We start from the raw sequence: 13,579 nt of genomic DNA on the forward strand, positions 1-13,579 counted from the left end.
GGTCATGTACTAATTGTGGCCATGTTGTCCCTCCAAACTTCCTAATCTCATCTGCCCACCAACCTTTGTGTAGCGCCCTGCTACGCTTCCCTTCCTTTGGAATCCAGTCCCTAATCCTTATTGACCATCGATTATCTTCCCTCCTCATTACATGTCCTGCCCATGCCCATTTCTTTTTCTTGATTTCAGCTAAGATGTCTTTAACGCGCGTTTGTTCCCTCACCCAATCTGCTCTTTTCTTATCCCTCAACGTTACACCTATCATTCTTCTTTCCATAGCTCGTTGCGTCGTTCTCAATTTAAGTACAACCCTTTTCGTAAGCCTCCAGGTTTCTGCCCCGTACGTGAGTACTGGTAAGACACAGCTGTTATACACTTTTCTCTTGAGGGATAATGGCAACCTGCTGTTCATGCTCTGAGAATGCTTGCCAAACGCACCACAGCCCATTCTTACTCTTCTGATTATTTCAGTCTAATGATCCGTATCCGCCGTCACTACCTGCTCTAAGTAGATGTGTTCCCTTACCACTTCCAGTGCCTCGCTACCTATTGTAAACTGCTGTTCTCTTCAGAGACTGTTAAACATTACTTTAGTTTTCTGCAGATTAATTTTTAGACCCACCCTTCTGCTTTGCCTCTCCAGGTCAGTGAGCATGCATTGCAATTGGTCTCCTGAGTTACTAAGCAAGGCAATATCATCAGCGAATCGCAAGTTACTAAGGAATTCTCCATTAAATTTTATCCCCAATTCTTCCCAATCCAGGTCTCTGAATACCTCCTCTAAACACGCTGTGAATAGCATTGGAGAGATCGTATCTCCCTGCCTGACGCCTTTCTTTATTGGGATTTTGTTGCTTTCTTTATGGAGTACTACAGTGGCTGTGGAGCCGCTATAGATATGTTTCAGTATTTTTACATACGGCTCGTCTACACCCTGATTCCGTAATGTATCCATGACTGCTGAGGTTTCGACTGAATCAAACGCTTTCTCGTAATCTATGAAAGCTATATATAAGGGTTGGTTATATTCTGCACATTTCTCTATCACCTGATTGATAGTGTGAATATGGTCTATTGTTGAGTAGCCTTTACGGAATCCTGCCCGGTTCTTTGGTTGACAGAAGCCTAAGGTGTTCCTGATTCTATTTGCGATTACCTTAGTAAATACTTTGTAGGCAACGGACAGTAAGCTGATCGGTCTATAATTTTTCAAGTCTTTGGCGTCCCCTTTCTTATGGATTAGGATTATATTAGCGTTCTTCCAAGATTCCGGTACGCTCGAGGTCATGAGGCATTGTGTTTACAGGGTGGCCAGTTTTTCTAGAACAATGTGCCCACCATCCTTCAACAAATCTGCTGTTACCTAATCCTCCCCAGCTGCCTTCCCCCTTTGCATAGCTCCCAAGGCGTTCTTTACTTCTTCCGGCGTTACTTGTGGGATTCCAAATTCCTCTAGACTATTCTCACTCACATTATCGCCGTGGGTGCTACTGGTACTGTATAAATCTCTATAGAACTCCTCAGCCACTTGAACTATCTCATCCATATTAGTAATGATATTGCCGGCTTTGTGTCTCAACGCACACATATGATTCTTGCCTATTCCTAGTTTCTTCTTCACTGCTTTTAGGCTTCCTCCGTTCCTGAGAGCATGTTCAATTCTATCCATATTATACTTCCTTATGTCAGCTGTCTTACGCTTGTTGATTAACTTCGAAAGTTCTGCCAGTTCTATTCTAGCTGTAGGGTTAGAGGCTTTCATACATTGGCGTTTCTTGATCAGATCTTTCGTCTCCTGCGATAGCTTACTGGTATCCTGTCTAACGGAGTTACCGCCGACTTCTATTGCACACTCCTTAATGATGCCCACAAGATTGTCGTTCATTGCTTCAACACTAAGGTCCCCTTCTTGAGTTAAAGCCGAATACCTGTTCTGTAGCTTGATCTGGAATTCCTCTATTTTCCATCTTACCGCTAACTCATTGATCGGCTTCTTATGTACCAGTTTCTTCCGTTCCCTCCTCAGGTCTAGGCTAATTCGAGTTCTTACCATCCTATGGTCACTGCAGCGCACCTTACCGAGCACGCCCACATCTTGTATGATGCCAGGGTTAGCGCAGAGTATGAAGTCTGGTTCATTTCTAGTCTCGCCGTTCGGGCTCCTCCACGTCCACTTTCGGCTATCCCGCTTGCGGAAGAAGGTATTCATTATCCGCATATTATTCTGTTCCGCAAACTCTACTAATAACTCTCCCCAGCCATTCCTAGTGCCTATGCCATATTCCCCCACTGCCTTGGCTCCAGCCTGCTTCTTGCCTACCTTGGCGTTGAAATCGCCCATCAGTATAGTGTACTTTGTTTTCACTCTACCCATCGCCGATTCCACGTCTTCATAGAAGCTTTCGACTTCCTGGTCATCACGACTGCATGTAGGGGCGTAGACCTGTACAACCTTCATTTTGTACCTCTTATTAAGTTTCACAACAAGACATGCCACCCTCTCGTTAATGCTATAGAATTCCTGTATGTTACCAGGAATCCGACTCCTAGTTCTCGTCTCTCCGCTAAGCCCCGGTAACACAGTACATGCCCGCTTTTTAGCACTGTATATGCTTCTTTTGTCCTCCTAACCTCACTGAGCCCTATTATATCCCATTTAGTACCCTCTAATTCCTCCAATAACACTGCTAGACTCGTCTCACTAGATAGCGTTCTAACGTTAAACGTTACCAGGTTCAGATTCCAATGGCGGCCTGTCCGGAGCCAGGTATTCTTAGCACTCTCTGCAGCGTCACAGATCTGACCGCCGCCGTGGTCAGTTGCTTCGCGGCTGCTGGGGACTGAGGGCCGGGGTTTGATTGTTGTATTCATATAGGAGGTTGTGGCCAAGTACTGCACCAGGGTGGCCAATCCTGCTCTGGTGAGAGAGTGCGTTACCGGTTCTGGTCACCGGGATCAGGCCGCACTCCAGGCCTGTTTGTGCAATTTTCTCAACACACGGTTTTTTTTTGTATTTTCCGGTGGAGAATTGCGCGGCACCCGGATTCGAACCACGGACCTCTTGCATGCGAGGCGGGTGTTCTACCTTTACGCCACCGCTGCACCTTATATATATATATATATATATATATATATATATATATATATATATATATATATGTATATATATATATATATATATATATATATATATATATATATATATATATATATATATATATATATATATATATTCACAATATATATAACTCACAATATATATATAGTCACAATATATATAACTGCTCTCCATCTACCCCAACGGAGCACATCTGGTGGAGCGAGCGGCGACGGCAGCGGGCGTCGACGGCGGCGCCATCCGTTGGAACTCGGTTGCGGCGTTGCTAGGCAACGGCGGCTCAAGGTCGTTCGTCGGCCACGGCATGCGGCATACGGCTGCCTGCATACATCATACGGCGCGACGAGCCGAATGGCTCGCTGGCTGGCGTAGTAAAGCTTTCGCTTTAAAACAGGTGTTGCATCGCTGACGTCATGCGGCGGCGACGGCGGTTGTGGCGACAGTCGACTGCGAAGTGAGACAGGTGGCGATGGAGGATGCTCACCCGGGGCCTAGCGGATTGTGTGGTAGGCCTCGGAAGTGTGCTACGGCCTCGGATGCTCGCCAAGGGAAAAAAGATGTGCGACGTACGAAACGGTGGGAGCAAGGCGTTCGACCACGAGTGCTGCTTTCCCCTTTTCCCCTGCGCATACAGTGCGCAGTTGTGGGATGTCGTATGAGTGCCTTGAACGGTTACTTTTGCCTTTTATCGAGCAGGGCATAACGCCGTCCACCAGCTATGATTAGATCATTCGGCATTCGGCAATAAAGTGTAGGATTTTATTTAATCTAAACGCGGACATCATGTGAAAGCGCAAAACCTTTACTTTATTCATTCATTTATTCAGATTATTTATGGTTGTTAGCATCTTGTGTTTCAGGCCTACTTCCTTCAAAAACACAGTGCCGGATGTCTGCGGAGGTTGTTTTCATACGCAGATGTAACTATTTCAACAGTGCCTTTCTTCGTGCTACGAGGAGAGCTTTCAAGAGGGACCTACATATTTATGACAATGCGCCAGTCAACATCTCGAGGATTTTCTTGCAAAAAAATAGAATGTCGTTAATATTGTTTCTTTGCCCCAGTTTGTATCATAGTGCATGGTTCTAGGCTGTGGCCAAAAAGATAGACGTTGCACAACAGCACAACGTGGTATTCGTTGCATAAATAATAAATATAATTAGCTATGTTGGTTTTTCATGTTTTGTTGAATGTCCTTGACACATACCGGGGCGTATAGCCTGCGAAAAGGAAGGCAGACGGTGAGGTTGGGAGGCGCTGCCCAGGGCCATACTCAAACATTTTTGTATGGGTAGGAGGAGGTTGGCTTCAACTTGACCGAGCACGGAAGGTAGGAGAATGGGAGGGGGGGAGGAAGGCTGGGAAGGCCGCATGCTAACACAGTAATTTCGGTGGGGGGGGGGGGGCGAGGCACGTGCCCGGTCTGCCACCCCCTGCCTACCTGGCCCCTGCCGCTACCTGATGGTTCGGCTATCCTGATGAAAATCTCTGCGTCCGCCTATGCGCCCTACCCTGGTTCCGAGAGGAGCGGCTCAGACGTCATCATGTGCCTCAGCGTGGCGGGACAGGAAGTGGTTATTGCTAACGGACGAAGGCACACATTAAGCCAATTTCTTAGGTCTCAGTGAAATTTCTTATTGAAGCCAACTGAATCCCCAGCCTTATTTCACTTTACGTCTTCACTGCAGAGCTTGTTATGATGCAGTGAAGACGCACTACAGAGCAACGCAGGGGAGACTGCGCGAACTGCCAAGCGGTCCAAAGTATTGCAACCTAGCTTGATGGAACATGGTTATAACGGCGCGTTTTGAGGACAGGACACAGAAAGAATGCACACATGACAGTCGCCGAACTTCAACTACGGGGGTCGAAGTTGAAGTTCGGCGACTGCCCTGTGTGCATTCTTTCTGTATCCTGTCTTCAAAACCCACCGTTATAACCATGTTCCATCAAGCCAGCAACCAACTAACATTAGTCTCAGTGATTAGAATTTAGGCCTGTGATTCACCGTGCCTTTGCATAGCAGAACGAATTGCATGCACCGTTATGCAATTAATTTGCGGAATTGCTCAGGTCGGCATTGTAGACCTGGACCACTAAGGGGGTTGTGTCGTCGTCCGGCAACGTTACGCAGAGCAAATCACTTTCTAAGCTCATTACTGCTGTGTCAACAAACATCTGAAGCAGATGGGATCCGACTAAGTGCTAATTATGTCTCCTGCAAGGAGGTGCTGTGACTATTGAGCCTTGCCCATAAACAAAAAAAGAAAGAAAATGAGGTGGATAGATGTAAATCGCAGGGTGTATGGGCAACCAGCGCTGAAGCTTCGCGTTTCATCAGCAGAGCCGTAACACACTGTTTTGCGAGCGGGAGACAAAGTTTCCACGAGCATATAGAGTGCTTTCGTGTTAGCAAATGCACCTATCGTCTTGAGACACACTTTTCATGCCTTCAACATGACCGACCACCCGTCGTGGTTGCTCAGTGGCTATGGTGTTGGGCTGCTGAGCACGAGGTCGCGGGATCGAATCCCGGCCACGGCGGCCGCATTTCGATGGGGGCGAAATGCGAAAACACCCGTGTGCTTAGATTTAGGTGCACGTTAAAGAACCCCAGGTGGTCAAAATTTCCGGAGTCCTCCACTACGGCGTGCCTCATAATCAGAAGGTGGTTTTGGCACGTAAAACCCCAAATATTATTATTATTAACATGACCGACCTGCTATAGGACGTAGCAGCGCATGCGCTCCTCGCAACTCGGATGGACATGGACAGAACATGGCTGGGCGCATCGGGCTATGCAAACGTTGATACAGGCGCGCGTCTCTTATCGTTAAATATGTCGTGCCATCTTCGTAGCCTCTCTACCGGACGGTGTCAGCATATTTTAGTTGCACATGAAAGCTGTCGTAGCGCCTCCTGGCCAGCGCTGGTTACCCGTTGGCTATTTTTTTAATATTCAATGGCGCAAAAATAAGCTACCTGTGTTCTAAGCTTATCTTCTTTTTTTTTCAGGTACACATTGAAAACGGCAGTTCCCGCTCCTCCAGAAGAGATCAGTGTGGAAGAACATAGGATCATAATTTAAGTCCCGTTGTCGCAGGGAAACGGTGCGAACCACATCCACGATGAAATCGACGGCAGTGGTCCTTCGTATGCCACTGTGAAACGTCAGGTTGTCAACCTTAAAACACGTTATTTCGCTGTTGAAAGTGTGAAACCCCGTGGAGGAGCCAGTTTATGTGCTAAATGTGAAAGCTATCTATGACATGATCATGGAGGATCGCCCCAATATCAGCCACAAATATTGCTACATTTTGTCGGGGGAATGTCACGTGAGAGAGCTGGTGGCTTGGTGCCATTATCCACGACGACGCGGAATTGAGAAAGCATGCATAAAAGTGGATCCAAAATCTTTTGACAACACTGGAGAAAATGTGTGGAGACATCGGTGGCTGTTTTCGAATATTTTGCAAAAATATGAGTCAGATTTCCTGAAAAAAGCAGGTAACTGGTGATGGGACATCGATCTACTGTTAGGATCCGAAGACAAGTAACAGTCTTAGGAATGGAAGCACGTTTCGCGTACAAAGATCGGTTCAGAAGCAAATGGCTGCATTTTTTTTTTTATAAGAAGGGATTTCTACTGGTGGACTACATACAACAAGGTTGACTATTAATGCAGAATATTAATGGGCTTTATTGAGGAAGTTGTGACAAAACATCAAGAAAACATGTCGGGGAAATTTCTTCAAAGGTGTCATCCTGTTGCATGACAATGACTCGCCACACACTGTAGGTGAAACAATGGCAGAACTGACCTTTCTAGGTTTTCAAGTGATGCCACATCTGGGCCTTCTTCACGGCCTTACCACTGGGTTGAGGAGGCATTGCGTTTTGCGGTGTGAATATTAGCCCGACCTGGCTCCTTCTGACTGTCTGCTACACAATATTGAAAAAAAAAACACTTAAAGGGGGAGAGTTCTGGAGGAAACTGTAACGCCGCTAATGAGTGGTCGCACAAGCAGACAGAATTTTATTTGCAGAGACTTAAGAAGCTGCAGTACAGATGTCGCAAGCGCATTGACTTCTTGCGGGATTGTGAAGAATTGTGTAGCAGTTTCATGCTTCTTAGCTCATTTTTTTTTTCTGGATAAGGCTCAATACTGATAAGTACCCACTCGTATTATCGCCTGGAAGGTGATAATACAAACAGGAGCGCCACATTTGTGAGATGTGAGGACGGAGATTTGTGGGCAAGAACAAATCCAAAAGTTCAAGAACAATACGACGTTTATGACTACAGCAACTACGGAGAGATTACTATGTTACATGCCATGAACATCTCTGAACGGGTTCTAGACAAAACAGTTCGAAAATAAAGAAGTATCGGTATACCCAGCACAATTTTAGCGCTGATGCAACCTTCAGCTTGACGGGAGTGGTGAAAAAGTATTAGAGGTAGCCTTCCCCAGGCACCGTCGATGCCTTCTTTTTGGGCTGTGACAGCCGTGTGCGGCATCCTATATTTGCTTACCGTATTAGAGTACGACTGTCTTAAACATGGCGACCAAGTGGCTGTGGATTGTCTTCATGCATTTGGAAAAAAACTCTCGATGAAGGACCAAAGTGGAGAGCCCGGGGAAGCTCAAGAAAGATAAATGAAGAAACCATAAAGAGAAGCAGCTTGGAGTGGCCAGGAATTTTTTTCGGGGTGGGGTGCGCGGGTTGGGGGTAGGGGGATAGGCACATAACGCGTAGCCACTCGCCTGGATACGCCATTGCAGAGAAGCCGTATAACGCGGTGATTGCCGCTCTCATGGAACAATATGTGAGGAGTAGGAAGAGAGATAGAAAGAGATAAACATTTATTGGATTCCGGCCCCCGTTTCAAAACTGCTGGGGTGGTAGCAAGCGGCAACGAAAATCAAGCGAGGGATGGGAGCAGACATAAGAAAAGGCAGGGATACGCTACCCAGAGGAAATCCGGTTGGCTACCCTGCACGAGGTGAAGGTGATGTGAGAATTTAGATATAAAAAAAGAGATAAATGAAAAAAAAATATAAAGAAATTAATTTGAAGCAGAACGTATAGGTACAGTCCGTCACACATGTACCGAATGTACACACGTGAATGGCTGCCACAAGGCAAGCACAGTTCCTCAGGCAGTGGTACCGCTCTCATCGGAAACAGCAGAGCAGCGCTCCTATTTGTCGGAAGTTGCGTGATCGCTTAGTGTAAAATAACACAATGAGCAGCAACACACCAACTCTGCATGCAGTCTTCCAAAGGATCTTCCTTTGGATTATGAGTCCAAGGACATTATACTCAAAACAAAATCTGAATAACTGTTTTCGCGATCGGTCATGACTTTCCTCCATACGTAAAACCTGAACAACATGCCGCTATGTCCACGATATACTCGATTCTTATTCTTGTAAATTATTGCTGCAAAAACCCGTTGGTACTTGGGGCGCTTGCCCCTGACCACTCTCCCCCTTCAGATGGTACAAGTGGCTCGAATGGGGATGCTTTGATGGATTGACGGAGTGAAGAACAAAGATAAAGAATTCGGAAGGATTACGCCAGGAGAATGGTCAAAGTTGCGGGACATTGTAGCAAACGTTAAAGGGGAGAAACTGGGAGGATTTGGTGGCATAATGGGGAAAGACGCGAGCTATATTGGCAATAAAGCAATTGTGATTGACCCTGGTCGCAGCGGGACACAGGGTTGGATCTTTAATAGGTGGCAATGAGATGCTGAGGAAGATCCCAACACTAGGGACATAGAGCAGCGGGCGATTATAACAGGGCGAATATGAAGAAGGTAATCAGAAACAGAGATCCCGCTAAGAAACGGGACACCAGTGTTGAGCCCTAAATAAATGACGCTGATATGACGAAGGAAGATTTAACCGAGCTCCTAAGTAGGCGACATCTTTTACAAGTGTGCAGCAGGTCCCGTTCTTGTAGAGGTTCATACTTTTATTTTCAGCTGAAGTGCGCAGGGTTCATGTGCGCTGTGGAATGTGCTCAGGGTGAAATTTTGCTTGCACCAGTGACACCGAGCTGCGATTTTTGATACGCAACTTATAATTTTCGTGCCAAACATTTGGATACTGCTGAAATAACCCGTTTTGCTGCATTATGCTCGCACTTGTGCGCGTTGGTGATAACACGTTACAGCGGCCGAACTTTCGATGACTTTCATTGTTTTACACACGCTTAGTGAAGTCCTTCAAAATTAGCCGCAATTTGACATTTTTTCACACCAGCACGCTGGCGCTTCAGATACTCCCGAATTATAGCGTTGCTGCTACATGCGGAACTATTTACCCTTGCGACCTGTTACACACGCATCTATACTTTAAAGCTATCAGCCATCAGTCACAACCAGAACTTGCGGCGAAGTTCTTTAGTGGTCACTTCACCTTTCTGGGAAGATTCCCGCACGGCGGGAAATTGCTTTCGCTCGGACAGCCGCCCCTTTCTCGTGGGCCGTCCCGCGTCGGAAGGAGCGAGAGTGATCACGTGACCACCGTTCACCCTCCCCTTCCTCTCGACGAACCGCTTCCTCCTCCTCTGCAGCGGCCGCTACGGCGAAGCGGCAGCGGCGGCCGCAGCGGCGTTCAGCCAGCGCCGAGCAGCCGCAGCCAGCGCTGCGCAAGTGACAGTGAACATGGTGCCCCGCCGTTCGCGACGCTTCTTTGTGGCCAGCTAGCGGTGCTTCCCGACGTGTCTCCAGTGTGCGTGCACCAGTGACCATGGTGGGTTCCTGATCGACGTCGTAACCCGGAGTTACCGCACCGGTGCCGCTCAATCGGCCCCCGAAAACACAACGACGCGCGTCATGGATGTGGTCGGCGAGGACCAAGCGCTGCAGGCGGTCTTGGGTAAGTTCGCCTCCGTTGCCTCTCCTCCTCGGCTTCTCTCGAGCGCGCTTTTTCGCTCTCTCTCTCTCTCTGCCCTCTCTCACACACACCCGTGGCGCAGAGCAGAGCCTGCCTACCTGTTGCATGTTGTTATTGCACTCTCTTGGCGGCGGGACCTCTCGATTTCCGGGGGGGGAAAGGAAGAGAAATGCGCGTGCCCCCCCCCACCACTCTCTTGGCCGTTTTTTTATTCGCCCCCCCCCCCTTCCCGCACTCGCGAAAATGCTGTTCCTTGTTGGCCCGCACGCGCGCGCTCCAGTGAATCGACGACCGTTTCCGAAAGTTTCGCGCATCTCTTCCGCGCTCGCGTTTGTTTATCGAGTCCCTGCGCGCCCCGGAGCTTCGGACTCGGAAGTGATATTCGTCTCGGCAGGCACGCCCGTAGCTTTCGAGATTACTCGTCGGCCGCGTCCCACCTGTATTTCGTCAAAGGGTGGGTCGTTGCCGAGGGAGCCCGTGCCACCGACCGCTGCTTGCCGGACGACGACGTCAGCCGGTCGGTGCGGCTGGTTAGGCCTAGCGCCTGCTCAGCCCAACATTCACGGTCATTCACATTCCGATGCGAGAGGAGGCCACGGCTAGCTGTTGCCGCCGCCGCCTCCGGCGTGCTCCGGCGCCTTGCTCCTTTGAAAAAAAAGAAAAAGAACAACGCAGCGGTGTAATTCTTGCAAAGTGCGCGCACTGAAGGCGGAAACCAACTCTCTTTGACGCGTGCCGCGAAAGCGGTGATCACATCAGTTTGTTTTGAATGCACCTCCTCGGATTGGAGTGCAATCATTTTCAACGCGCAAGCTCCGAATGACGTTGCACATCTCCGCAAAATGTCTATCCTTTCGCAGTCTTCGCTTGAGTGCCCGCGAGGCTATATTTCGAAGTGGTTGAGCGTTCATTCGGTGCGCGCAAGGTTAACGTGCGCTCCAGTAATCGCGCCCTTGAGACACACGGAAACAACGCCGATGAAAGGTGCGCGAAGAGGTCCGCGTAGTCGCGTGCGATCACACCCCCGGCACCCCCGGAGCTTTGTGTATAGGGCTCTGCTTTGTTTTTGCAATGTAACGCATCCGCGTTACGTTATATAACGAACTGCTGCATGCGCTGAAGCAACGTGACATCCACATACATCCTGCAACAACAAGATGAGATTCAGAGACGGAAGTTCAATTTTCTGTAGAGAGCTTCCTAAGCAGCCATGACGCCGGCCTTCTGGTTCATTCATGCGAGGACGCTTGTTGCGCGTTTGTTTCCCAGCTCGGCATTTATGTAACAGAGATGGCGGTGCTATATTTAATATAGCGCTCGCTATGCTTTCAGTCGTGATGGAGCCCGATCCGGATCGAATTTCTCGATCGCAATTGGCTCCCTTCCGCAGAGAAAGGATCCAATCGCGCTCCAGTAATTGGATTCCGATCGGGCTCGATCGCGGTCGAAAGTTCTTCGTGTGACCGGGGTGTCAACAGCGTTCACCCAGGTCACGGCTGTTTGTCGGCCATTTTACTTAATCAGATCGCTCGAGGAGAACGTTCGGTGAGATCTTCGGCGTCCATACGTATATTTCGCGCAGTGTATGCAGGATAAAGATTATTACGATCTCCTACTTTCGCGGAATTTCGTCGCCGCTAACGCGCATGCCCGTGATGGCCACTATATAACTGTAAGTATATCTCACCGAACGTTCTCCTCGAGTGATGTGATTAGTCACCTTCTTCGCAGTCAAGAAACATGTCAGCGAGCACATAGAAATGTTCAGACTGAAAACATCTGTAGATGCTCATTCTAGGTGTGTAGCCTGGCCATGTATAGTTTAGGAAGATGCGTGCGCATTGCATTGCCAGCGTATACCGTCTAGCGCCGACAAGAATAGACCGTGAAAGGCATAGAGTTTTATTTTGTATAAAAGTGCGCTTGCTGTAGTTGGTGTTGCGGCTACGTGCAACGAGGATTGTGTACCGGTGCAGCGCCAACCTTAACGTGCTTCTTAGTGCTTCCATCGCGTCATTATAGCGAAGGGAAAACGATTCGAGGGCCGAGACATCAGCGACGTGTTCTGTTGACTGTATAACGCTCGCGGAGAGACTACACGTCGATCGGATCCGCGGTCATCAAGCTTTCAAAGCGAGGCGCAACCGTCCCCCTTCCTCGTTTATTTGTGTGTGTGCATTTGATTCTTCATACTCCAGAGTGAATCACGAGGGCCACTCGTCGGATTGATGCGAACTCGCGAACGAAGCCATAGCGTCGGCGCGGGTCCTTGCGCTCCAGAGTGCGACGCTGCGTGCGCTATGGCTACACACCAGCGGCAGATCGTTTCAGGCGCAGCCCCCAGACATTGGTAGCGTTCGAGAGAGTGCATAGATATCCCGGATTCTGCGTTTGCTGATAAGGAATATAGGAGGTGGTGGAGAAACAGACGCACGCGTACGCCGTCTCTCTGAAGATGCCTCGGGCTCATCTGGCGCGTTCGAAAGCCCGATTCCGGCGCGCCAGCGCACGACAGCGCGGAGGCGGCGGCCGCAGAATTTTATGACCGCCATGTTTCTCTCAGGCAGGAGATTTGTCGCGCCCATGCTGCAGTCCGGCAGGATGTGTGTCTGAAAAAGCGGCGCCCATGGGAAGAACCGTCCGGTTCGGCTCGCTGTGACGTCAGCGGCCGAGTGGGAGAGGAGGAGAGAGAGAGACAGGGAGCCGATGAAACTAGGGGAAGTGTTGGACGAGAGAGATGGAGAGGGAGAGAAAGTCGTAATTGGTCCTCGCATGCACCTCCGCGGTGGTGGTCAGGCCGGGTTTCGCAAGGGGTTTGCAACGCGACGGGGAAAAATAATTCATGCACCTCGCGTACACCGGTATCGTCGATGCCCTGCGCCTCGGCCTTTTTATTCGCGCTTTCAGGCTGCACAACTGTGGTGGACCTCGCTCGTGCGATTGGCGCAATGTGTGGAACCAGACTCGCCTCGGGTATGCGAACGGGGCGCTGCAGTTTTCTAATTGTGTCCCTTTGTTTTTGAAATGGAGAGGCCCCTCGCGCGAACTCACGGACACCCACTTCGTTATCCCCATCGAAGGCTTCCACAACGACTCCATGGATAAGCGCATCGAGACGATGCGCTGCTTTTGGTCGTGTCAGCTGTACGTCATCATGGCGGCCGCTGCAGTGACGTCAGTGCGTGGCCTCTGTATTAGGCAGGCAGCCAGTGGTTATGAATCACAGCGTATAGTGTGCCTCCAGGGCGCAATTATCTTCTTTCAGCTCTGCTCACTTCTCACGCGGGGGCCGGTGATGTTGAGTTTTCTTCGACATTTCCCCGTCATTTTTCACAATCCTTCGTCAGTTCCCTGGCATTTAATTTACAGCAGCGTCTTGCCACCTTTGCAAGAGGGAAAATCAATTTTTTTTTTCTCGCCACCACCTTGAATTTTATTTATTCCTGACCGATTGCGTTCCAGTTCATTCTCATCACGCGTTCAGGGCATTTCTCTCTTCCGTAGTGACCATTTTGCAGCACTTCACTGTCTTGATGGTCTCTCTAACGT

General features: G+C 49.1%; 1 protein-coding gene across 3 annotated transcripts in view; it reads left to right on the forward strand.

Moving 5' to 3' along the window:
- The first annotated feature begins 9,721 nt into the window (after positions 1-9,721).
- The window catches only part of LOC142579641 (uncharacterized), a 143,931-nt gene continuing 140,073 nt past the window's right edge, over positions 9,722-13,579 (forward strand). For all 3 annotated transcript variants that reach the window (XM_075690041.1, XM_075690043.1, XM_075690042.1), the window contains exon 1: positions 9,722-10,012. In XM_075690041.1, the coding sequence (XP_075546156.1) occupies positions 9,970-10,012 (43 nt within the window). In that variant the 5' untranslated portion in view covers positions 9,722-9,969. The remainder of the gene's footprint in view (positions 10,013-13,579) is intronic.

Source organism: Dermacentor variabilis, chromosome 4 (assembly GCF_050947875.1).
Source record: "Dermacentor variabilis isolate Ectoservices chromosome 4, ASM5094787v1, whole genome shotgun sequence".
Taxonomy (NCBI): domain Eukaryota; kingdom Metazoa; phylum Arthropoda; class Arachnida; order Ixodida; family Ixodidae; genus Dermacentor; species Dermacentor variabilis.